Raw genomic sequence first — 27311 nt, 5'->3', positions numbered from 1 at the left:
CTACTACTACTACTACTACTACTACTACTTAAACCACCACCACCACCACTACTACTACTACTACTTAAACCACCACCACCACCACCACCACCACTACTACTACTACTACTACTACTTAAACCACCACCACCACTACTACTTCCACCACTACTACTACTACCACCACTACTACTACTACCACCACTACTACTACTACTACTACCACCACTACTACTACTACTACTACTACCACCACTACTACTACTACCACCACTACTACTACTACCACCACTACTACTACTACTACTACTACCACCACCACCACCACCACCACCACCACCACCACCACCACCACCACCACCACCACCACCACCACCACCACCACTACTTCCACCACTACTACTACTTCCACCACTACTACTACTTCCACCACTACTACTAACCAACCAACTAACTAACTAACTTCGATTGCATATGAACACCTTGTCATAACACCTGCTGTTTAGTGATACGGCTGTTGTATATTTTGCCCATGTATGTGCTAGTGCCACAGCTCGGCAGGGACTGCGCCAGTACCCGCGTCTAACCTGGGCCCTTGTTTGTGTGTTCCAGCATGGCGGTCCCCGTCACAGAGGACACACCGCCAGACCTGCTGGCCGGCAGCATGGACCTGACCGTTCTGCTGCCTGACGGTAGAGCCACCAAAACCAGCGTCCAGAGGGCGTAAGTATGCTGCACAGTCTGTACGTCACCCCAGTGTCGCCTTACGTTTTCCTGATGGCTAGTAGCAACTGCATCTCTCTAATGAAGTAGCTGCCCCATATTTATCAAAATATTTGTAACTGCAGCGTATGTTTTTGAAAAAGATGTTATAGCATATTTAAATTGAATCACAAGACGTAGTGTTGGTAGTTTGAAACTACGGTAGGTCTATGGGGCATGGAGCAAGGAAATGGCTGGCAACGGTCTGCATTAATGGCCGTTGCAAAAATATTGCCACAACAGTAGACTTAATTGTTAATGTTGTTGTGTTTCAGTGTTTACCAGTTATGTCCTACCTGTTTCTTCTATCTTTTATGTACAATGCCATTGAGGAGGGAAGTTGAAACGAAGTGTTAAGTAGATGTTTGATGATGTTTGGTTTGTGGTGCACTCAACTACACAGTTATCAGCGCCCATACAAAGTCCCAGTTCTGACACAGTCGAATCTTTACTCAGTCCAATCTAGTCATTGCCACTAATGATGATAATTTAATGATGAGGACAACATAAACACCCAGTCCTTGAGCAGAAAAGATCTCCAACCCGGCGAACACTGACGTACATGCACCCAACACAGTCTACGGTGCGTGGTGGAGACTCTTCATCCCGGCATTGGAGAACTCGAACTGCTTCGTTAGATTATTGAGGGCGTCAGCTCTGCAGCTCCGTGGTCAGGGTGTCGTACTGCTGTGCGGAAGACCCGCTTTCGATTCCCGGTGCTGCCAGGGAGCTCTCGGTGTAAGGACTGGGAACGTGCAGCGCCCGGGCTCGGATGCAAACAGAGGAGGTATATGAGTGGCGGATCCAGATCACGAAAACTGACAGCGGCCAAAGGAGCGTTGTGCTGACCCGACATTTCGTGATTAGCACACTTCAGACGGCACTATCCATCCTATCTTTATCACAAAGAAGTAGTCTCTTGGCCAAAGAAGAAAAAAATGCCTAGATAATCAGTTGATAACGAGATTTTCCACCAGCAATTAATTGAGATATCGCCTTTTGCGTTTCTACTGGAATGCAGCAGATATCACAAGAAAGATACCGAAGTAGCCATATGTCACAAGTAGCAGCTATACCACAATAGCAATAATTTCTCTGTTACTATTCATGTTTATTTGCCAGTAAGTAGCTTAACACATATTTCCAGGTGCCATGGACCTGGGTTCGATTCCTGGTAGTACTTCATTTTGTGGGGGATCTTCAAAAAAGATGCAATCAGTGCTTTGAGATGTTAATTGAAGGAGGAAGAAGAGGCTGCTGTTTCGGAAATACAGGGCGAGTCAAAAGTCCTTGGATTATAGGGAAAATTGAAATGTGGTGATGAGAACATAGGTTTGGTGCGGGGCCGCAACTTCTGGACTGAATGTCATTAATTGCCGCCATCTTCACATCCGCCATTTTGGATTAAAGTTTCTTTTTTTTATGGAAAGGGGTTGTATGACACATCAAATAACACTCGCTTGAGCTCTGGAATTGAGTGGTGTAATTTGTTTCTGTCTATCTTGTTCAGTTTAGAGGTTATTAATGTTCAAAGTTGGGAAATTACCATCATAACGACTGCTACAACACATGTTATACGTGTTGTCCATCCTGAGACCTGAGTCGGTACCAAGGTAACTTTGAACATTAATAACTTCTAAACTGTAAAAGATAGACAAAAACAAATTACACCATTCAGTTCCAGAGCTCAAGCAAGTGTTATTTGATATGTCATACACCCACTTCCCATTTTAATAAAAATGACTTGAATCCAAAATGGCGGATGTCAAAATAGCGGCAATGAATGACATTTACTCCAAAATCATCACATTTCAATTTTCTCTTTAATCTTCCTACTTATGAAGGTGTCCAAGGACTTTTGACTCGCCCTGTATAAACCAGTGTGGTAGTTGTGTCGGTCAAGTGGCCGTGCGGTTCTAGGCGCTGCAGCCTGGAACCGCAAGACAGCTGGTTCGAATCCTGCCTCGGGCATGGATGTGTGTCATGTCCTTGAGTTACTTCTAGGGGACTAATGACCTCAGAATTTGAGTCCCATAGTGCACAGAGCCATTTGAACCATTTTTGAGCTGTATCTGTCTGTCGACTGCAGTAAGCATCTTAAAGTGGTTGTAGACCGCATTAGCTATGTAGAGGTCAAAAGGCTTTCACGGGATGACGTAGCGTGGACAGCTGCATCAAAGCAGTCTTTGGACGACTGTTGTTAGACGGCCCGATTTTTACGCCATATCCCCACTTTCAGGGATGTTACGCATCGAATTAAGTCGGGTGATGTTGAGGGTATTAGATTAGGAAATGACACTTAAAGCAGTTTTGCTATTTGGGGAGCAGAATAACTGATGATGGTCGAATTAGAGAGGATATAAAAGGTAGACTGGCAATGGCAAGGAAAGCGTTTCTGAAGAGAAATTTGTTAACATCGAGTATAGATTTAAGTGTCAGGAAGACATTTCTGAAAGTATTTGTATGGAGTGTAGCCATGTATGGATGTGAAACATGAACGATAAATAGTTTGGACAAGAAGAGAATAGAAGCTTTCGAATTGTGGTGCTACAGAAGAATGCTGAATATTAGATGGGTAGATCACGTAACTAATGAGGAAGTATTGAATAGAATTGCAGAGAAGAGGAGTTTGTGGCACAACTTGACTAGAAGAAGGGATCGGTTGGTAGGACATGTTCTGAGGCATCAAGGGATCACCAATTTAGTATTGGAGGGCAGTGTGGAGGGTAAAAATCGTAGAGGGAGACCAAGAGATGAATACACTAAGCAGATTCAGAAAGATGTACGTTGCAGTAAGTACTGGGAGATGAAGAAGCTTGCACAGGATAGAGTAGCATGGAGAGCTGCATCAAACCAGTCTCAGGATTGAAGACCACAACAACAACAACGCATCAGCTTTAGGTTGGGCCGAAAGCGCACCGCCAAAGGTCGCCAGATGCCATAGGCGGAGATTGGCAGACAGCTCCGTCAAACTCTGTCCCAACTCCTTAGTTTTTTTATGGAGGATCTATGCCACTACACATCTGTGCCTAGAAGTCTTCCATTGCGGCTTTTGCTATTAAGAAGACGGAAGGATTCGCGCAAGTGAGCTGTACCCGTCTCCAGAACAACGCAATGAATTCCATACATTCTTCCGCGAGTTTCTGGAATAACCAGACAATTTCGACGAATACAAAAGAATGAAGACGGTGAAAAATTAATGAATTACTGTGCTGATAAATCTCTTACGTTATTTGATTTTCAAACAGCTGAGCAAAATTGAACGTACTCAGACATTACTCTCTTTACTAAACTGACACATAATATTTTTAGCACAGTGCAGTCTGGCAGTCTGAGTTTCAATAATCCTTACAAAAGAATTGCCCTGACTAACAATAACCTACTTCACAAATCACTTATCACAAAAATCTTCGTTTCTCGAACTACTGCAATACAGTGAGCGCCACTACTGCCAGCTAAATAAAAGATTTAAGCTACTGAAGGCACAGTTAGCAAATGAAAGATTTTGATAGAGAACAAACAATGTATTTACCTTAATAGTGTTCAAAAGTCATTATATATATCAGTTCATTATATACAGTATTACAAAGTTTCTCATGGGGACACGTCCAAATCGTCCGCTCTCAAAACTCCGCCATCTCTCCCCACATCCACCAATGCTGGCGGCTCACCTCCAACTGCGCAACACTACGCGCTGTTCACATCCAGCTGCCCAACACTAAAATAGCGAATATTTCAACAATGCCAACCAGTCACAGACTGCACACAGCACAGCCAGAGATTTTCACACATAGCGCTACGTGGCGTTACCAACATAAAAACCTAAACAGCCTACTTACAATGGGAGAGATTCCATTACAGACTCACATTCAAAAGCAATCCACCATTACAAAATGCATTTCAGTAGACGAGAGAGGCTAGTCCTAACGCTACCACAAGTTTATTTCTATTTTACTTGACACCCTGTCGAAAAAGGTGTTGCCCTAACTGTTATTAATTCAAATTATACTAGGTAGTAGAGCATCTGAGATTAAGCCTGGCGGAGAAATATAATGACCGGGATACAAGTTTTTATCTGAATTTGCTCGCAAATCATATTCATCCTTCAACTTGCAGAGTCATTTAATTCTTATCGAACAATTTTAATTTACCTCTGTCTAAAGTTAGTTCGTGGTTAATAAAAAAATAATGGAAGGAAAAAAATTTTATTCCAAATATTCCTTTAGAGAAGACTTCACAATATAGAGAAAAGCCTTCCTTATTCTGCTAATGTGTCACACCATGCGAACCAATATTTTCAGCTTAATGTAGTACAAGTGCGGGTTATTAATTTTTCGGACCTCGGCGTCAGAAATATCGCTGTGGCCCAACTTTTGAAACCATATACTGAAGTGAGAAGTCATGGGACACCAATCTGCGCGTAAACAGATAGCGGTTGTATCGTGTACACAAGATACAAAAGGCTAGTGCATTGTCGAAGCTGTCATTTATAGTCAAGGCTTTACTGTAAACAGGTTTCCGGCGTCATTATGGCAACACGACGGGAGTTAACAGACTTTGAACGCTGAGTGTGTGTTGGAGCTAGACATTTCAAGAATCGTTAGGGATTCATTATTCAGACATCTGTTCATTCAGGATTCCAGAATGAAAGTACTTAGAGATTTCCAACAAACTTCACACATTATTTAAAAGCTTTGAAAGCATTTTCTGGCTGGCACCCCTCACAAAATGATACAAGGAAGAAAAAAAATTATCGGATATTAAATTTTCGACGTTGACTACCGCATCACCATGACATTTTAATTCATTACTTTTGTGCTACCAAATCTGTTCGCAACACAATTTGCCGATAGTATCTAGATTCGGCAGTGAACGTTCCTGCGAAATTAAATCATATATTTCAGGAGATGCGACACTGTAAGAACTGAGACACTTGAAAAGCCAGCTTTTGTTTAAAACAGCGCAAACACACACACACACACACTATTACTCATTCAGTGTTTCATAACGAGAGCGCTTATTGACTTCCAACAAAGCTTAAACATGTTTGCAGACCTCTACTACGCCTTTCCGTTAGCATGTCAGCGGATAATACGAAACTAAACCGACATAATTTGGGTTTGGCGTGTTCAACGATAAAGGTTTTACATGCTTGACGGCAAATATATTTAACTCATTTGTAAAGTAATCGGACATTTGAAGCTGTCTAATTTATGGAATTCAAATTGTTCTGAAGATTGAAAAGGGGGAGGTACTTACCTAATTTAGTGAAGATACACCTCATTTTTTTTTTAATATCCTGACGCTTATGTTCTTGTCCTGCCGACGTTTTAATCTGCCTGATTTTCCGCAAATTCGATGTGGAAACAGTACTTCGGACAGATAACTACCACTGTAACTTAGCGACTTCCAAGAAACTTTAGACACAGTTTATAACATGTCCGAAACATTTTCTGGCTGCCCCCCCCCCCCCCACACACAAAATGATGAAGTTTCCACATCCAGTTTGCGAAAAATCATGTAGTTGAAAATATCAGCAGGATACTAAAAAAAAAAGTACATTTTCAATCATTAGGTGTCTCCCCCCTTCAGTCTTTAGATACTGCAACTATGTCAATTTTCGCTATTAACTGCGATACAGACTGTATGTGCAAGTGTGAATAACTGAACGTGCATAATGCGTGGTTTTTTCCTTACTTCGTTTGCTGCGTGCGAGTTGCGCAATTACCGGCTGGACTGCTGCCCCTTCATCGCCGTGTACATCCTTAAATCTCTTTTAAGAGCCGTCAGGCCTTGATGCCAGAGAACAATGGCGCCCAGCATTTCGTCTTCCTGCCTCTCATCTTTTGTTTTACATCTCGCAACGTCCGCCCTCGTCGTCAAAATGCGCGAGACAGCGCCGGAGAGAGAGAGAGAGAGAGAGAGAGAGAGAGAGAGAATCTGATAAGTCGTTAGCCGCCGGCAGATGTTTCAAACAGTTCCTCGGCGGTTGGCAGAAGCGGGAGGGCAGCGCGCCAAAGAGGTTAAGAAGCGACAGATGTACTCGTCAGCGCGCACAGGCGTTACAGAAGGCGTTATCGCTGGAGATGAGGTGCGCTGGCGTCTTAAACGGCCGATTCATTGTCATTTATGTCTGCCGCAGACAGGTTCATTGTTGCCCATTTGTGGAAACACCACTCGGCTCTTACGACTGTTTTGTAGTTAGGTAACTCGTATTATCACCCTGTCGCTCTTCTTCGTGGTATTAAACTATGTAACGATTGTAGAGATTGTCTACAGCAAGCCGATGACGCAGCAGACGTCTCAGCTGCCACGTGTGTGAATGCACTGTAATTCACAAGCCATTGGGTGTTAACTGTCTCATATCACGCGAACTGCTTCATGTATCACGGTCTTCAGCACTGCACATCCATGTTGCACCTACCGTTACATCGTCGTCTCCATATTATCCTCTGTCCACGCATCCGCTAAACAACTTCTCTGGTCGCATTGTTTTGCTTCAGACATAGCAGAATTCCTTGACATCGCATAGTACGAAGTCAAGTACAGTAGTTTTGCGCTGTTCTGCCAAAGAGTTGGAATAACATGGAGGGGCAGCTTGCGACACAAATTGAACGTCCTCCTTCATGTTTTATGCCGTCAAAACAAACAGTAGTGGTACAAGGTAGTCGTAGATAATGTCGAGTAACTATCAAATAATCGATACTTAATGTCTAACAATCGCAGCTGGAAGCGAAATTTCTCCTGATTATAAGCAATGAACACGTTGGTAAACAGTCTTCCAACAGTGACAGAAACACGTACTTACAAAATACTTTAGTCCCAGATGATCAATTGCGTGTCATTCAGAAGCGATGACACGATCTAGAAAATTCAGTCTCGATTCAATCTTCATACTGCAAACCTTTTACACAAGATAAACTGTCATAACTTGTGAGCGGTTTGCGTTAGGGCTTTCAAACTGTTCGATTGCCCGGGGTATGATGGGAATTAAGCCGGTATGACACGGCGATCCGCCGCGAACGGTACTGGTCTATCGCGACAGCCATCTAGCGGTATAACGGGTGAAAGTACGAAAATTTGCAGACACATTATCTGCACGCAGGAATAGAGAGCAGTTCTAAACTGCTCAATCCGCGCATGTGTACTAGGCAGCGATAACTCGTACGTGTGCAGAAGGGTGTACCACGGTGCTTCCTGCTTGTTGTTTTGGTTGTTGTTAGGCGTCTAGTGGCTAATTTCATGCGTTCGCGTTGGGGATTTTTCGCGTTGGGAATCTTCTACATTTTTTTTCAGTAAACAGGTTTCGCAAATGTAGAACAACTATTTTTTTCTGTAGATTCTTACATACTAGCTTTTTGTCAAAGGATTTCTTCTATTGATAGCTTCGTATTCTAGAAATGAAATCGAGGAGAGAGGAATTACGCGTCTGAAATCAGGCATACAGCGAGGAAAGGTATATGTATGACCCACTGTGTCATAATAAGGTAGTCGGAAATAGTTTCTTTTTGAGGAATATGGTTATACGGTGATTTTCAATTTGTAGCTCAATGCCTTAACTTACGATAGTTTTGGTTTGATTTAATTGTACCTCTTGCTTGATTTCAACATGCCAGAAAAGAGAAACTGGCAGTGAAAGGGAGAAAGTCCTTGCAGTTTACCCCAGTGCGACAGACGAGGTCTGCAAAATTCTGAGTTTAGTCCAAACTTGGAAAAATAACACAGTACTTAGGTGACCTAAGTACTGGTCATTTAATGTGTTGCAAATTGCAGTGCATACATCCACAACCACGTTTGAGATGGTGGACTGTGCTATTCTGTGGCTAAAAGCCAGACTCTTAAAAGATTCCCCATTCGCCAGGAAGCCTAATGTTACAACTAGCCAGCAACATAACAGGTATTTTATTAGTGATCTAGGCTGGTATGATCACAAAACATAACCATATAATCCTTACTCTCTAGAAGGTGATATAGCCTCCCTCATGACTGTGTCACACTTTCTGTTTCCATCTTATAGACAACAGCAGTAGTTCTAAGTTCTGATGACCACAGAGGTTAAGTCCCATAGTGCTCAGAGCCATTAAGGGAATTTCGAAGCTAGACGTACGAAATTTGGCACATGGTTTCTCGGTCAGAAATAAAAATAATATGTGTTTCAGCATTTGTGGAAATTCAACTCCTAAGATGGTGAAGTTGTCGGTGAAAGTTTCTTTTAAAATAAATCGTTACTACAGAACTGCTAAAGTACACTCCTGGAAATGGAAAAAAGAACACATTGACACCGGTGTGTCAGACCCACCATACTTGCTCCGGACACTGCGAGAGGGCTGTACAAGCAATGATCACACGCAAGGCACAGCGGACACACCAGGAACCGCGGTGTTGGCCGTCGAATGGCGCTAGCTGCGCAGCATTTGTGCACCGCCGCCGTCAGTGTCAGCCAGTTTGCCGTGGCATACGGAGCTCCATCGCAGTCTTTAACACTGGTAGCATGCCGCGACAGCGTGGGCGTGAACCGTATGTGCAGTTGACGGACTTTGAGCGAGGGCGTATAGTGGGCATGCGGGAGGCCGGATGGACGTACCGCCGAATTGCTCAACACGTGGGGCGTGAGGTCTCCACAGTACATCGATGTTGTCGCCAGTGGTCGGCGGAAGGTGCACGTGCCCGTCGACCTGGGACCGGACCGCAGCGACGCACGGATTCACGCCAAGACCGTAGGATCCCACGCAGTGCCGTAGGGGACCGCACCGCCACTTCCCAGCAAATTAGGGACACTGTTGCTCCTGGGGTATCGGCGAGGACCATTCGCAACCGTCTCCATGAAGCTGGGCTACGGTCCCGCACACCGTTAGGCCGTCTTCCGCTCACGCCCCAATATCGTGCAGCCCGCCTCCAGTGGTGTCGCGACAGGCGTGAATGGAGGGACGAATGGAGACGTGTCGTCTTCAGCGATGAGAGTCGCTTCTGCCTTGGTGCCAATGATGGTCGTATGCGTGTTTGGTGTCGTGCAGGTGAGCGCCACAATCAGGACTGCATACGACCGAGGCACACAGGGCCAACACCCGGCATCATGGTGCGGGGAGCGATCTCCTACACTGGCTGTACACCTCTGGTGATCGTCGAGGGGACACTGAATAGTGCACGGTACATCCAAACCGTCATCGAACATATCGTTCTACCATTCCTAGACCGGCAAGGGAACTTGCTGTTCCAACAGGACAATGCACGTCCGCATGTATCCCGTACCACCCAACGTGCTCTAGAAGGTGTAAGTCAACTACCCTGGCCAGCAACATCTCCGGATCTGTCCCCCATTGAGCATGTTTGGGACTGGATGAAGCGTCGCCTTACGCGGTCTGCACGTCCAGCACGAACGCTGGTCCAACTGAGGCGCCAGGTCGAAATGGCATGGCAAGCCGTTCCACAGGACTACATCCAGCATCTCTACGATCGTCTCCATGGGAGAATAGCAGCCTGCATTGCTGCGAAAGGTGGATATACACTGTACTAGTGCCGACATTGTGCATGCTCTGTTGCTTGTGTCTATGTGCCTGTGGTTCTGTCAGTGTGATCATGTGATGTATCTGACCCCAGGAATGTGTCAATAAAGTTTCCCCTTCCTGGGACAATCAATTCACGGTGTTCTTATTTCAATTTCCAGGAGTGTATTTTTAAGGTTAGCTACATTTATGAAAATACGTGTTTGGCTTCTCGGTTAGAAATCAGAAAATTCAGCCTGTAAGAGTGTGCAGTAGAGAAATGTGTGTTAGGGAATGAAATTTTCTATGGAAGGAGTGTCACAACAAGTCAGAAGGCAGAATCAACAAAACGGCCAGGCCCCAGCTCACAAGGGAACCTCCCCGTCACACCCCCCTCAGATTTATTTGTAAGTTGGCACAGCGGATACTCCTTGAAAAACTGAACACAGATCAATCGAGGAAACAGGAAAAAGTTGTATGGAACTATAAGAAAAAATAAGCAAAATATACAAACTGAGTAGTTGATGCTCAAGATGGGCAACATCAAGGATAGTGTGGGCTCAGGAGCGCCGTGGTCCCGTGGTTAGAGCGAGAAGCTGCGGAACGAGAGGTCCTAAATCTGAGGGGGATGCGATGAGGTTCCCTTGTCAGATGTACATTCCGATAGGCTATGCTTCTTCTATGGCCTTGTAAGAGCATGAACTGTTCGCGAGTGGAGCATCGGGTGGTGCTGCAATTCACATCACCTGTGTCTTCCCGTGCCGCGGTCCGCAGCAAAACAAACTCTATGGCCCCAAAAGTCCCCACATCCCTTCGTAGTGCAATACAGGCGTGGCGGTCATTCAGTGCAGATGCACCATAACGCCCGACCTCTCGCGGCAGTACAGCAGACAATAATAGACTGTGTGCGGCTTGTCTGGCACCAATTTTCATTCTGGAGTTCTCTCGATGCCGCGTCGCAGCAAAAGCCGAAAATTTCTTTCGTCAACTTTGCTATTCATCGCTTATTCGAAAGACGGGTTGAGCAGTAGACGTGGACAACGGCAACATTTTCATTGTGAAATCTCGCTTCTGTGTCTTCCATTATTCTTTTTGGTACACTGTAGACCTAACTTCGGCAGAGTGAAAAACTTACGGCACCTCTTTATTGTGGAACGCTGTTCCAGGTGGGCAAATACTATGATTGTGCCTAAGGCCTTGCATCCACTATCGGGTGTAAGGTCAGAAATGCCACTGTGGTGCATTTACTTTCCCTAATGCCGAACTGATAACAACGCACTGTGGGGTCTTCTAGAGGCATAGTACCGGCTGATCAAAAAGTCAGTACAAATTTGAAAACTGAATAAATCACGGAATAATGTAGATTGAGAGGTACAAATTGACTCATGGTTCCGGCTGATCAAAAAGTCAGTAGAAATTTGAAAACTGAATAAATCACGGAATAATGTAGATTGAGAGGTACAAATTGACACATGGTTCCGGCTGATCAAAAAGTCAGTACAAATTTGAAAACTGAATAACTCACGGAATAATGTAGATTGAGAGGTACAAATTGACACATGGTTCCAGCTGATCAAAAAGTCAGTACAAATTTGAAAACTGAATAAATCACGGAATAATGTAGATTGAGAGGTACAAATTGACACATGGTTCCAGCTGATCAAAAAGTCAGTACAAATTTGAAAACTGAATAAATCATGCAATAATGTAGATTGAGAGGTACAAATTGACACATGGTTCTGGCTGATCAAAAAGTCAGTAGAAATTTGAAAACTGAATAAATCACGGAATAATGTAGATTGAGAGGTACAAATTGACACATGGTTCCGGCTGATCAAAAAGTCAGTACAAATTTGAAAACTGAATAAATCACGGAATAATGTAGATTGAGAGGTACAAATTGACACATGGTTCCGGCTGATCAAAAAGTCGGTACAAATTTGAAAACTGAATAAATCACGGAATAATGTAGATTGAGAGGTACAAATTGACACATGGTTCCGGCTGATCAAAAAGTCAGTACAAATTTGAAAACTGAATAAATCACGGAATAATGTAGATTGAGAGGTACAAATTGACACACATGCTTGGAGTGACATGGGTTTTTATTAGAACCAAAAAAAATACAAAATTTCAAAAGAATGTCCGACAGATGGCGCTTCATCTGATCAGAACAGCAATAATTAGCATAACAAAGTAAGGCAAAGCAAAGATGATGTTCTTTACAGGAAATGTTCAATATGTCCACCATCATTCCTCAACATCAGCAGTAGTCGCGGAATAATGTTGTGAACAGCACTGTTAAGCATGTCCGGAGTTATAGAGAGGCATTGGCGTCGGATGTTGTCTTTCAGCATCTCCCTAGAGATGTCGGTCGATCACGATACTCTGTAAGTAGGCTGTTTAGGTTTTCTTATTGGTAACGCCACATAGCGCTCGGTATGAAAAAATCACTGGCTGTGCCGTGTGCAGTCTGTGTTTAGTTTGCATTGTTGTCTGCCATTGTAGTGTTGGGCAGCGGCAGCTGGATGCTAACAGCGCGTAGCGTTGCGCAGTTGGAGGTGAGCCGCCAGCAGTGGTGGACGTGGGGGGAGAGATGGCGGAGTTTTGAAATTTGTAATAATTGGTGTCATGAACTGCTATATATATTATGACTAGTGAGGTAAATACATTTGTTTGTTCTGTATTAAAATCTTTCATTTGCTAACTATGCCTATCAGTAGTTAGTGCCTTCAGTAGTTTGAATCTTTTATTTAGCTGGCAGTAGTGGCGCTCGCTGTATTGCAGTAGTTGGAGAAACGAAGATTTTTGTGAGGTAAGTGATTTGTGAAACGTATAGCTTAATGCTAGTCAGGGCCATTCTTTCGTAGGGACTTTTGGAAGTCAGATTGCATTGCGCTAAAAACTATTGTGTGTCAGTTTAAGCACTTTTAAAAAACTTTTAGTGTTCAACCCTGAGGTTGGTTTGCAGCAGAGCGCCATTCCTCTCTTCTGTCTGCTTTCCTCTTCATTTCCACATATGTGTTACATCCAACGTCATTCATGATCTGTTGCATGTATGATATCCTTGGTCGCCCTCGCCGATTCCTTCCCTCAATAACTCCTTCTGCTATTGTTCCAATGATATTGTTGTGTCGTAGGATGTGCCCTACAAGTTTGTCTCTTCTTGTTTGGATGTGCCTCCACAGAGATCTGGTTTCCTGTACTCTTCTAAGCACCTCTTCATTTGTTACTTTGTCTGTCCAGCTGATCTTCATCATCCTTCTCTAGCACCACATCTCCAGGGCCTCTAGCCGTCTTCTCTCTGCTCTTCCAACTGTCCAACTTTCACATCCATATAGGGCCACACTCCAAACGAAACCTTTCATGATGCGTTTCCTTATTTTCAGACTGATGTTGTTGCTGGTGAGTTAAGTTCCTTCTCCGATTAAATGCAATTTTGGCCTTTTGTATTCTGGTCGCAATTTCTTTCCGGCTTCTACCATCCCTTGTGATTTTGCTTCCCAGGTAAGTAAATTCCTGTATCACTTCCAGCTCCTCTCTTCCAATTCTAATTCTCGGAGGTTCATATTCCGCTCCTGTACTGCATACCATCACTTTAGTCTTTTTCTTGTTTATTCTCATTCCATACTGATTGTATAGAATTTTTTCCGTTGTTCTGAGGACTTCCTCTAGATCTTCTTCTGTCTCCGTGACTATAGCAATATCATCTGCATAACGTACCATGTCTATCTTCTGCCCATTAATTTTGATCCCCACCTCAGTAGTTTCTCGAACTTGGTCTATAGCTTCCTGGATGTAAGCATTGAATATAAGAGGAGAGAGAGCACATCCTTGTCTTACCCCTTTTCTAATATTTGCTTGTTGCTCCTGGTGACAGTTCCTAATCACTGCCACCTCATTCTTATAGAAACTGAGTATCACGCGGATGTCTTTGTACTTTATTCCAATTTTCCTCAGCACTCTGAACATCTCGTGCCAGATAACGTTATCAAATGCCTTTTCCATGTCTATAAAGGCAATATAAGATGGTTTATTTTTCTGTAATTGCTTTTCGATAATGAGTCTCAGTGCCAGAATCGCCTCTCTTGTTCCCAATCCCCTTCTGAAACCAAACTGATCTTCACTCAGCATGCATTAAGCAAATTCGTGTATAATTTTTCAAAAAGGACGTTTCACATAGACCAGTGTTGAATAAATTTTTCTAAGGGGACGTTTCATAACTCTTGCGACCTCAGGTAACCCCAAAGCCAATAATCGCACGGACTGAGGTCTGGGGACATGGGAGGCCAAGCATGACGAAAGTGGTGGCTGAGCACACGATCGCCACCAAACGACGCGCGCAAAGAAATCTTTCACGCTTATAGCAATATGGGGTGAAGCGCCATGCTGCATAAACATCGTACGTTCCAGCAGGTGTTTATCAGCCAGGCTCTGGATGATGCGATTCTGTAACATATCGGCGTACCTCTCACCCGTCACGGTAGCAGTTTTGCTGTCCCGCGCCATCTGTCGGACATTTTGTGAACTTTGCTTTTTTTTTGTTCTAATAAAATCCCATGTCATTCCAAGCATGTGTGTCAATTTTTACTGCTCTATCTCCACTATTCCGTGGTTAATTTTTTTTCAAATTCATACTTCTTGATCACCCTGTATTTGTTTTTTTGACGACGGCGGGGTACGGGGAAGACAGAGGAGATTTGAATCGCAGTAGCACTGGCGTAAGTCGGTGAAGCTGACGAAATGCGGGTGAAAGCCGGCCCAAGCCGGTGAGACAGTTCCTTGGCGCCAGTAAACTGACGGTTACGTGGCTTCGCTTCTCGTCTGCTACCGGGAACCCTGTGTGTGTGTGTGTGTGTGTGTGTGTGTGTGTGTGTGTCACTGACATGCATTTCTTGTAGACTCCCAGAACATATTCTTACCTCGGACGCAATCGGAAATACCCAACAGAATGGCCTCCTTCAACCAGTATAGGTCCGAAAACATCCGTAATGCGAACCTCATCTCGCTCTTTTCTCACATGACGTCCTCCGAGCCATGGATGACGGAATGTTTTATGCGCCTTCTTGCTTCCCACTGTTGAAGAGCAATGCGGGGATGGCGATTGCATCTTCAAACACGATCCAGCACCTGCTCATAGTGCACGGCCTGTGGTGCAGTGGTTGCACGACAATAACATCCCTGTAATGGACTGGCCTGCACAGAGTCCTGACCTGAATCCTACAGAACACCTTTGGGATGTTTTGGAACGCCGACTTCGTGCCAGGCCTCACCGACCGACATCGATACCTCTCCTCAGTGCAACACTCCGTGAAGAACAGGCTACTGTGCCTTAAGAGAACTTCCAGCACCTGATTGAACGTATGCCTGTGAGAGTGGAAGCTGTCACAAAGCTAATGATTGGCCATCAACGTACTGAATTCCAGCATTGCTGATGGAGGGCGCCACGAACTTGTAAGTCACTTTCGGCCAAGTGGCCGGATACCTTAGATCACACAGTGTACCTTAACAACTCTATACTGTCAACTTCCTTTACTATTGTTTAACATACTGACATTTATTCATTTTTTAATTACTGTAATTCACAATAGGAAATCAAATTGAGAATGTAAAGATTGTCTATTCGGGCTGCTGGATTATGTGTTGAAATTGCGTCTACACTAAAAAATAATGTACACACATTTGAAGCAGGAAACATGGTTGGAATACTTGGGATAATATAGTTTCAGCGAATGATTACATTTTCTGTAATTTTCAAGAACTTCTGCATTGTAACTAACAACTATAGTATACACAGCATTAGAAAATTGCAGCGAAATGCAGGAAGATCTGCAGCGGATAGGCACTTGGTGCAGGGAGTGGCAACTGACCCTTAACGTAGACAAATGTAATGTATTGCGAATACATAGAAAGGAGGATCCTTTACTGTATGATTATATGATAGCGGAACAAACACTGGTAGCAGTTAGTTCTGTAAAATATCTGGGAGTATGCGTGCGGAACGATTTGAAGTGGAATGATCATATAAAATTAATTGTTGGTAAGGCGGGTGCCAGGTTGAGATTCATTGGGAGAGTCCTCAGAAAATGTAGTCTCCTTCTCGCTCTCTCTCCTTCTCGCTCTCTCTCCTTCTCGCTCTCTCTCCTTCTCGCTCTCTCTCCTTCTCGCTCTCTCTCCTTCTCGCTCTCTCTCCTTCTCGCTCTCTCTCCTTCTCGCTCTCTCTCCTTCTCGCTCTCTCTCCTTCTCGCTCTCTCTCCTTCTCGCTCTCTCTCCTTCTCGCTCTCTCTCCTTCTCGCTCTCTCTCCTTCTCGCTCTCTCTCCTTCTCGCTCTTTCGCTCTCGCTCTCTCTCTCTCTCTCTCTCTCTCTCCTTCTCGCTCTTTCGCTCTCGCTCTCTCTCTCTCTCTCTCTCTCCTTCTCGCTCTTTCGCTCTCGCTCTCTCTCTCTCTCTCTCCTTCTCGCTCTTTCGCTCTCGCTCTCTCTCTCTCTTTCTCGCTCTTTCGCTCTCGCTCTCTCTCTCTCCTTCTCGCTCTTTCGCTCTCTCTCCTTCTCGCTCTCTCTCCTTCTCGCTCTCTCTCCTTCTCGCTCTTTCGCTCTCGCTCTCGCTCTCTCTCTCTCTCTCTCTCTCTCTCCTTCTCGCTCTTTCGCTCTCGCTCTCTCTCTCTCTCTCTCCTTCTCGCTCTTTCGCTCTCGCTCTCTCTCTCTCCTTCTCGCTCTTTCGCTCTCGCTCTCTCTCTCTCCTTCTCGCTCTTTCGCTCTCGCTCTCTCTCTCTCCTTCTCGCTCTTTCGCTCTCGCTCTCTCTCTCTCTCTCTCTCTCCTTGTCGCTCTTTCGCTCTCGCTCTCTCTCTCTCCTTGTCGCTCTTTCGCTCTCGCTCTCTCTCTCTCCTTGTCGCTCTTTCGCTCTCGCTCTCGCTCTCTCTCTCTCCTTGTCGCTCTTTCGCTCTCGCTCTCTCTCTCTCCTTCTCGCTCTTTCGCTCTCGCTCTCTCTCGCAGTTACCGGTGAGGTGTACCTTCAGAAGCTTCAGACGTCCACTTTACCTGGCATCCGAGACTTGCATGGAGGCGGAAGAGTTTACTGTCAACAAGATGGTGCTCCAGCCCACTACCAAAATCGTGTTACGGCGTATCTCGACGAAAATCTACCAGGAGGATGGATAGGCCGTAGATGTGGAGTATCCACCACGTTCCCCAGACCTGACTCCTCTGGACTTCTGCCTGTGGGGAACACTAAAGGACGCCGCTTATCGACAAAAGCCACGCACATACGATGAACTTCGAGAATCCATCGTACATTCGTGTGCAAATATCCAACTGAACACATTGCAGTCGGTAGTTCGTGATGCAGTTCGGCGGCATCGTTTGTGTGTGGATGTTAATGGTGACCATTTCCAACACCTGCAGTGATATCTTTAAGTTGGACTTCCCGTTACACTTTCACCAAAAATGAGACAACACCGTTAATTACTTTGCAAGTTACGAAACGGTGGATACATTTTTTTAACACCTCTATATTTTACTGTCGTTAACAACATCAGCTTATCACCAAGTACTAGCAGCTTTTGCTCAGTTAATACTACACAGAAATCCATCCTGCATTTGGATCGGACTTCCTTAACTCTTGTGCAGGAAGTTGTTCAGTATACTGCTGCATCAGTTTTCGATAAGCTAACACTAGAATTCAAGAAATCTTAGCAGTAATCCACGCACTTAAAATAAGAAACGGAAGCATTTCCTCATTGGTCATTCCTTCTATTCTGTCGAGGAGTTCCTTGAAAAATAAAGCTAATTCTTGTGTTACATCGTTGGCTGCATTTACATAAAATTGTGGCTTGTCTTTCTTTGGGTTCATAAACATTTTATTTTATCTGTTATTATTTTTATGTTGTAATTTCGTTTACTGACACGTTCCATGATCTCGGTATAGCCACTTTTCGAGAAAAGCTGCGAATGGCGGACAGACAAAGGTTTCTTCTTTTGTTGTTGTTGTTGTTGTTGTTGTTGTTGTTTTCAGTCCTGAGACTGGTTTGATGCAGCTCTCCATGCTGCTCTATCCTGTGCAAGCTTATTCACCTCCCAGTACCTACTGCAACCTACATCCTTCTGAATCTGCTTAGTGTATTCACCTTTTGGTCTCCCTCTACGATTTTTACCCTCCACGCTGCCCTCCAATACTAAACTGGTGATCCCTCGATATCTCAGAACATGTCCTACCAACCGATACCTTCTTCTAGTCAAGTTGTCCCACAAGCACCTCTTCTCCCCAATTCTATTCAATACCTCCTCATTAGTTATGTGATTTACCCATCTAATCTTAGGCATTCTTCTGTAGCACCACATTTCGAAACCTTCTATTCTCTTCTTGTCTAAGCCATTTATCGTCAACGTTTCACTTCCATACAGGGCTACACTCCATACAAATACCTTCAGAAATGACTTCATGACAATTAAATCAATACTCGATGTTAACAAATTTCTCTTCAGAAACGCTTTCCTTGCCATTGCCAGTATACATTTTATATCCTCTCTACTTTGACCATCATCGGTTATTTTGCTCCCCAAATAGCAAAACTCCTTCACTACTTTGTGTCTCATTTCCTGATCCAGTTCCCTCAACATCACCCGACTACAGCTGTGACTTATTAACCTGAAAGATCGGTAATTTTCACATCTGTCAACACCTGCTTTCTTTGGGATTGGGATTACTATATTCTTCTTGAAGTCTGAGGGTATTTCGCCTGTCTCATACATCTTGCTCACCAGACGGTAGAGTTTTGTCATGACTGGCTCTCCCAAGGCCGTCAGTAGTTCCTATGGAATGTTGTCTACTCCCGGGGCCTTGTTTCGACTCAGGACTTCCAGTGTTCTGTCAAACTCTCCACTCAATATCATTGCCATAGCCTGTTAGTAATGCAACGTGCTCCCAATAGCCGCGCTTCACTTTCTCTCTGTGACACAATCTCTGGTGCACTGCGAGTGACGGAATCGACATGTGCCGCCTCGTTAGAAAACAATGGTCGGAGCGTAGCAGAGGGGCTACAATTAAGACAGAGATCACAGGGCGGACTGCGCATGCGCCGTAGAGACAAACGGACTGCAGCGGCCGTGACGTAATCGGCGCTCTGTCGGCGTAATGGCAGGGTGGAGTGTGTGCCATGAAAGCTGCCCTGTCGCCGCTATGGAATCGGCCGGCGTTTAGCTCTCGCTGGGAAGTGGCGCTGCTGTGCGATTTCTCTGTTTGCTCCTTTTCCGGTTGTAATCTCGCGGAAAGCTTTCACTCGTATCGGGGAGCAGAAAAAGCTATCAAGGCCGGTTGGATTCTAAACCACATGGGACAGTCTGTTACGTACTGAGAAGGAGAATTTACGTTAGCGAAAAAAGACATACACTACTGACCATTAAAGTTGCTACACCAGGAACAAATGCAAATGATAACCGAGTATTCATTGGACAAATATATTTTACTAGAACTGACATTGATTACATTTTCATGCAATTTGGGTGCATAGATCGTGAGAAATCACTACCCAGAACAACCACCTCTGGCCGTAATAACGGCCTTGATACGCCTGGGCATTGAGTCAAACAGAGCTCAGATGGCGTGTACAGGTACAGCTGCCCATTCAGCTTCAACACGATACCACAGTTCATCGAGAGTAGTGACTGGCGTATTGTAACGAGCCAGTTGCTCGGCCACCATTGACCAGACGTTTTCAGTTGGTGAGAGATCTGGAGAATGTGCTGGCCAGGGCAGCAGTCGAACATCTTCTGTGTACAGAAAGGCCCGTACAGGACCTGGAACATGCGGTAGTGCATTATCCTGCTGAAATGTAGGGTTTCGCAGGGATCGAATGAAGGGTAGAGCCACGGGTGGTAACACATCTGAAATGCAACGTCAATTCAAAGTGCCGTCAATGCGAACAAGAGGTGACCGAGACGTGTAACCAATGGCACCCCATACCATCACGCCGGGTGATACGCCAGTATGGCGATGACGAGTACACGCTTCCAATGTGCGTTCACCGCGATGTCGCCAAACACGGATGCAACCATCGTGATGCTGTAAACACAACCTGGATTCATCTGAAAAATGACGTTTGCCATTCGTGCACTCAGGTTCGTCGTCGAGTACACCATCACAGCCGCTCCTATCTGTGATGCAGCGTCAAGGGTAACCGCAGCCGTGGTCTCCGAGCTGATAGTCCGTGCTGCTGCAAACGTCGTCGAACTGTCCGTGCAGATGGTTGTTGTCTTGCAAACGTCTCCATATATTGACGCAGGGATCGAGACGTGGCTGCACGATCCGTTACAGCCGTGCGGATAAGATGCGTGTCATCTCGACTGCTAGTGATACGAGGCCGCCCGTAGGGTTCCAGCACGGCGTTCCGTATTACCCTCCTGAACCCACCGATTCCATATTCTGCTAACAGTCATTGGTCTTGACCAACGCGAGAGGTAATGTCGCGATACGATAAACCGCAATCGCGATAGGCTACAATCCGACCTTTATCTAAGTGGGAAACGTGACGGTACGCATTTCTCCTCCTTACACGAGGCATCACAACAACGTTTCACCAGGCAACGCCGGTCAACTACTGTTTGTGTACGGATGGGTTGGAAACTGTCTTGTCAGCACGTTGTAGGTGTCGCCACCGGCGCCAACCTTTTGTGAATGCTCTGAAAAGCTAATCATTTGCTTATCGCATCTTTCTGTAGCACGTCATCTTCGTGGTGTAGCAATTTTAATTGCCAGTAGTTTAGCTTAAGGAAAGGCAAAAATACGTTTCTAGCATTTGTAGACTTAGAGAAAGCTTTTGACAGTGTTGACTGGAATAGTCTCTTTCAAATTCTGAAGGTGGCAGGGGTAAAATACAGGGAGCGAAAGGCTATTTACAATTTGTACAGAAACCAGATGGCAGTTATAAGAGTCGAGGAGCATGAAAGGGAAGCAGTGGTTGGGAAGGAGTAAGACATGGTTGTAGCCTCTCCCTGATGTTATTCAATCTGTATATTGAGCAAGCAGTAAAGGAAAAAAAGGGAAATTCGAAGTGGGTATTAAAATCCATGGAGAAGAAATAAAAACTTTGAGGTTCGCTGATGATATTGTAATTCTGTCAGAGAGAGCAAAGGACTTGGAAGAGCAGTTGAACGGAATGGATAGGGTCTTGAAAGGAGGATATAAGATGAACATCAACAAAAGCAAAACGGGGATAATGGAATGTAGTCGAATAAAGTCGGGTGATGCTGAGGGAAATAGATTAGGAAATGAGACACTTGAAGTAGTAAAGGAGTTTTCCTATTTGGGGAGCAAAATAACTGATGATGGTCGAAGTAGAGAGGATATAAAATGTAGACTGGCAATGGCAAGGAAAGCATTTCTGAAAAAGAGAAATTTGTTAACATCGAGTATAGAAGTGTCGGGAAGTCTTTTCTGAAAGTATTTGTATGGAGTGGAGCCATGCATGGAAGTGAAAAGTGGACGGTAAATAGTTTGGACAGGAGGAGAATAGAAGCTTTCGAAATGTGGTGCTAGAGAAGAATGCTTAAGATTAGATAGGTGGATCAGATAAATAATGAGGAGGTTTTGAATAGAATTGGGGAAAGAGGAGTTTGTGGCACAACTTGACTAGAAGAAGGGATCGGTTGGTAGGACATGTTCTGAGGCATCAAGGGATCACCAATTTAGTATTGGTGGGCAGCGTGGAGGGTAAAAATTGTAGAGGGAGACCAAGAGATGACTACACTAAGCAGATTCAGAAGGATGTAGGTTGCAGTAGTTACTTGGAGATGAAGAAGCTTACACAGGATAGAGTAGCATGGAGAGCTGCACTGCATCGAACCAGTCTCAGGACTAAAGACAACAACAACAACGTTTTTATAAAAATATTGATACTTTCATACAGCGACATTTTTTGTCCGTAATTACGTCGCCCGATTGTGTACGCCCATAATTGGGACAGCAGTCGTTTTTGACGCAGGTGCGCGCGGTCACTTGGCGACCAGGCGCTTCCAGGGTTTAGGCACCTGCTCTGGGCGCAGCCGGCGCTTTCCACACACACGCAATGGAGAAAGTCCGCTCCAGCCGACTCGCTGGACACGCAGCCGCCCGTGCGTGGTGACATCCTGCCGCTGCAAAAGCGCCGTCTCTCCTCTCGCTAACGGTCCAGTCCTTAGCTGCGCGCGGGCAAAGAACGTTTATTGTAATTTCAGAGTCAATTATGATGTCGGAGACAAGCTTCTGCAATGAGGAAAAACTCAAAATAATAAAAATAAATTTATTTCTGTGCTTGCTGCGGATGATTGCCACGCAGACAAAGTTCTTATCAATTGAAGTGTTTCAGAATTGAGATGAAAGTACTAGATAGCAGTAAGTATCGCTCTTTCTTCGTGTCGCTACCCCAGAACGACCGTATCGGATGTACGCGACTGTCAGCGAGTGACGAGCGAAGCTTCCACATGACATGAAGATGTCTTCGTGAGAAACCGCAGATGCCTTACGAAGAGCTGTACAAAGTGTTTACTCTGCGAGGTACCGTGTTTACACAAGTCATCTCTCCACAAGGCCAGGCACTTGTAATGTGCGCCGCCGATGCGGTTATAATGGGCCATTGTGAGAGCCCGCGTTAGCATACGTAACCCGCCCATTGTCACAGTCAAAAGGGGCCGCCGCTACACCGCTTAGCGGGCAGCAGTTTAAAGGGGACGATGCAGGAGATGGCCGTCTCACTCTAAATGTCTACAGCAACTTCTTCTTGGCAGCAATCCCCATGTGGTTAAGTTGTACGAGCACACAATTACCGGGTGACTGTTTCGACAGTGTACAAACTCCAGGGATGGATCGATGAGAGGATGTTGTTGTGGTCTTCAGTCTAGAGACTGGTTTGATGCAGCTCTCCATGCTACTCTATCCTGTGCAAGCTTCTTCATCTCCCAGTACCTACTGCAACCTACATCCTTCTGAATCTGCTTAGTGTATTCATCTCTTGGTCTCCCTCCACGCTGCCCTCCAACGCTAAATTTGTGGTCCCTTGATGCCTCAGAACATGTCCTACCAACCGATCCCTTCTTCTAGTCAAGTTGTGCCACAAACCCCTCTTCTCCCCAGTCCTATTCAATACCTCCTCATTTGTTATGTGATCTACCCATCTAAACTTCAGCATTCTTCTGTAGCACCACATTTCCAAACCTTCTATTCTCTTCTTGTCCAAACAATTTATTGTCCACGTTTCACTTCCATACATAGCTACACTCCATACAAATACTTTCAGATAAGACTTCTTGACAAATCTATACTCGTTGCCAACAAATGTTTCTTCTTCAGAAACGCTTTCCTTGTAATTGCCATTCCACAATTTATATCCCCTCTACTTCGACCATCATCAGTTATTTTGTCCCCTCAATAGCAAAGCTCCTTTACTACTTTAAGTGTCTCATTTCCTAATCTAATTCCCTCAGCATCACCCAATTATTTCGACCACATTCCATTATCCTTGTTTTACATTTGTTGATCTTCATCGTATACCCTCCTTTCAAGACACTGTCCATTCCGTTCAGCTGCTCTTCCAAGTCCTTTGCTGTCTCTGACCAAGCTACTTTCCTTTACTGCTTGTTCCATATACAGATTGAATAACATCGGGGAGAGACTACAACCCTATCTCACTCCCTTCCCAACCACTCCCTAGACTCTCATAACTGCCGTCTGGTTTCTGTACAAATTGTCAATAGCCTTTCGTTCCCTGTATTTTACTCCTGCCACCTTCAGAATTTGAAAGAGAGTATTTCAGACAACATTGTCTAAAGCTTTCTCTAAGTCTACAAATGCTAGAAACGTAAGTTTGTCTTTCCTGAACCTAACATAATTCGTAGGGTCAGTATCGCCTCACATGTTCCAACATTTGTACGGAATCCAAACTGATCTTCCCCGAAGTCGGCTTCAACAAGTTTTTCCACTGGTTTGTAAATTCGTGTTAGTATTTTGCAGCCATGACTTATTGAACTGATAGTTCGGTAATTTTCACTTCTGTCAACGCCTGCTTTCTTTGGGATTGGAATTATTATATTCTTCTTGAAGTCTGAGGGTATTTCGCCTGTTTCATACATCTTGCTCATCAGATGCTAGAGTTTTCTCATGGCTGGCTCTCCAAAGGCTATCAGTAGTTGTAATCGAATGGATACGGGACAAAAAAAGGTCTAATAAACTTATGTCCGGAAATGCATGGGGTCGATGCTAGGTACAATTTATTGTCATACAATGGTCACAGAGACTGCGGTCTAATATGCACTGTACCGTCCAGCCACGGCTACAGTATGTGTTGGAAGCGGTTTCCTTGTGCCTCAACGCACAGGTACACGCCACAGAGCGTGTTTTGTCTCATACGTTCACATCGGCCAGCACGAATACTCTGCTCCAGTGTCTCCACATCTGGAATGGGCTCTGCATACACGATACTTTTGAGATGGCCCGATAACCAGATACCGCACGGGTTGAGCTCCGTTGCTCGAGCAGGCCATTCCACTGGACCCCCTCGTATGATCCATAGACCGGGGAAAACGCGATTGAGATGAGTCCGACGAAGTGTAGCAGCCACATAACCCTTTGAATCATCTGTGGCAGTTCTTCGAGCAGGGGAGACAGTCATCCACGAGAAACGCCGGTAGTTCCGCAAGCCACCCAATGGTGTGTGGCGGAGGGCACTTTACGTGCCACTGTCATTACCTCCCTTTCCTGTTCCAGTCGCGTACGGTTCGCGGGAAGAACGACTGCCGGAAAGCCTCCGTGCGCGCTCGAATCTCTCTAATTTTAGATTCGTAATCTCCTCGGGAGGTATAAGTAGGGAGAAGCAATATATTCGATACCTCATCCAGAAACGCACCCTCTCGAAACCTGGACAGCAAGCTACACCGCGATGCAGAGCGCCTCTCTTGCAGAGTCTGCCACTCGAGTTTGCTAAACATCTCCGTAACGCTATCACGGTTACCAAATAACCCTGTGGCGAAACGCGCCGCTCTTCTTTGGATCTTCTCTATCTCCTCCGTCAACCCGATCTGGTATGGATCCCACACTGATGAGCACTACTCAAGTATAGGTCCAACCAGTATTCTCTAAACCACCTCCTTTTTTGAAAAAAATGGTTCAAATGGCTCTGAGCACTATGGGACTCAACTGCTTTGGTCATTAGTCCCCTAGAACTTGTAACTACTTAAAACCTAACTAACCTAAGGACATCAGACACATCCATGCCCGAGGAAGGATTCGAACCTGCGACCGCAGCAGTCGCACGGTTCCGGACTACGCGCCTAGAACCGCGAGACCACCGCGGCCGGCACCTCCTTTGTTGATGGACTACATTTTCTAAGGTCACTCCCAATGAATCTCAACCTGGCACCCGCCTTACCAACAACTAATTTTATATGATCATTCCACTTCAAATCGTTCAGTACGCATACTCCCAGATATTTTACAGAAGTAACTGCTACCAGTGTTTGTTCCGCTATCATATAATCATACAGTAAAGGATCCTATTTTCGATGTATTCGCAATACATTACATTTGTCTATGTTAAGGGTCAGTTGCCACTCCCTGCACCAAGTGCCTATCCGCTGCAGATCTTCCTGCATTTCGCTACGGCAGTACAAGGTAAGTCAGCAAGGGAAGTGAATCGGACACAACAGTTACCAATTACTATTGCATGAGAGGGTGCTAGGGTAAGACGTATGGGGAACAGTACCATATTCTAGGAGGAAACCATGAGTATCGTAACTGTGGCTGCGTGGCACAGCTCGTACCTTACCGCAGTCCGTATAACAAAATATGGTTGAATAAAAGGCCTCTACCATGGAAACCATACGTTTCCAGACAAAAGTTCATTGGACTTTTATGTTCCGTATCCTCTCATTAATCGATCCCTAGAGTTGGTAGTACACGGTGGATAAAATAACCCTGTATGCAGGGTCAGGCATAAAAAGGTTATATTACAAGCGTGTTTTATCACGTGAAATTACGAGGCATAGATGTGGTTACAGAGTTTGTTTGGGACGCGTCCCGCTCAGTGCGCTGATAGTGTCTGTCCATTGTTGACGGTAAGACACACTGGACCATTTGGGCAGGGACGGAGGCGATGGCCTGAGTGATACGGTGCCTCTGTCCGTCCAAGTTGCCAGGTTGTCTGGCATAGAATCGATCCTCGACCGTGCCCCACAATGTCTGGTTGGGTGACCGTGCTGGCCGTTGGAGAGGACCACCTGTACCAATCCCAGCGTTTACCAAACGTGTCTCCCATGTTTTCCCGATACCATCTGACTGTAATAGACCGGGCCGCCGTATTGCTGGAAGTAGCCTCGCAAGACAGTGGCGAGTGGTGTATTCCCCTCCACGAACGCGCTCTGAGCACGGTAGACAGTTCTCTCTACTGATGGCCTGTTCTTCAAAACAGAAGCGTCCAATCGCTTCAGATTTGCTCACTGCACAACGAACCTTCACCTTGGGGGCAATCCCGCATGTGCTCCTGGAATTTCCAGGGTGTGCTCCGTCGCCCAGATGACACTGTTTTGCTGGTTCGCACTAGAGATGGGCAAACTCGTTCATCCTTGGGAACTAGTTCACTTCTGATCGTTCTGTTTTGGGAACCGTTCATTTTTACTCGTTCACCGTTCATTTGTGCTCGGTATGTGGTTCCTAAGAGAAACTGGACTGAAGGATGGAGGGCAGCAAGAGGGGGCACTTGCCTCCCCCCTGAAGTATAGAGTGTTTATTCATCCCAGAATTCTTACACACTTTTAGAAGTAATTTCTGTGATTGTGCAGAACCTGTCGTTAAGCCAACTGTAGCGTCGTGTGACTGATCGCAAGGAAATAATATTGGGTGGTGCACGGAAAACCGGCCCCGAGTACAGACTTGCCACCAGTGTGTTGCCCGTTACGAGCAGATACAACAAACAGACAAACATGTAATAATTAGCCAGTGAAGAAATAACAAGCTAATGCAAGCAAGAACTGCGAAACAATCGATGACGATGTGTAGAGAGCTGCAGAAGAAAACATGAAAAACTCAAGCGACGCGTATGGTCTATAGCTCATGCAGTCTTGTAAACCT

The 27311-nt window shown here is 45.2% G+C and overlaps 1 protein-coding gene across 5 annotated transcripts in view; it reads left to right on the top strand.

Annotated features, from left to right (window-relative positions):
- The window catches only part of LOC126295342 (uncharacterized), a 673108-nt gene that overhangs the window by 496959 nt on the left and 148838 nt on the right, over window positions 1–27311 (top strand). For all 5 annotated transcript variants that reach the window (XM_049987813.1, XM_049987810.1, XM_049987812.1 and 2 more), the window contains exon 2: window positions 592–702. In XM_049987813.1, coding sequence (XP_049843770.1) covers window positions 592–702 — 111 coding nt within the window. The remainder of the gene's footprint in view (window positions 1–591; window positions 703–27311) is intronic.

Source organism: Schistocerca gregaria, chromosome 11, assembly GCF_023897955.1.
Source record: "Schistocerca gregaria isolate iqSchGreg1 chromosome 11, iqSchGreg1.2, whole genome shotgun sequence".
NCBI lineage: Eukaryota > Metazoa > Arthropoda > Insecta > Orthoptera > Acrididae > Schistocerca > Schistocerca gregaria.
The sequence above is the reverse complement of the archived record's forward strand: the minus strand, read 5'-3'. Positions and strand labels throughout refer to the sequence as shown.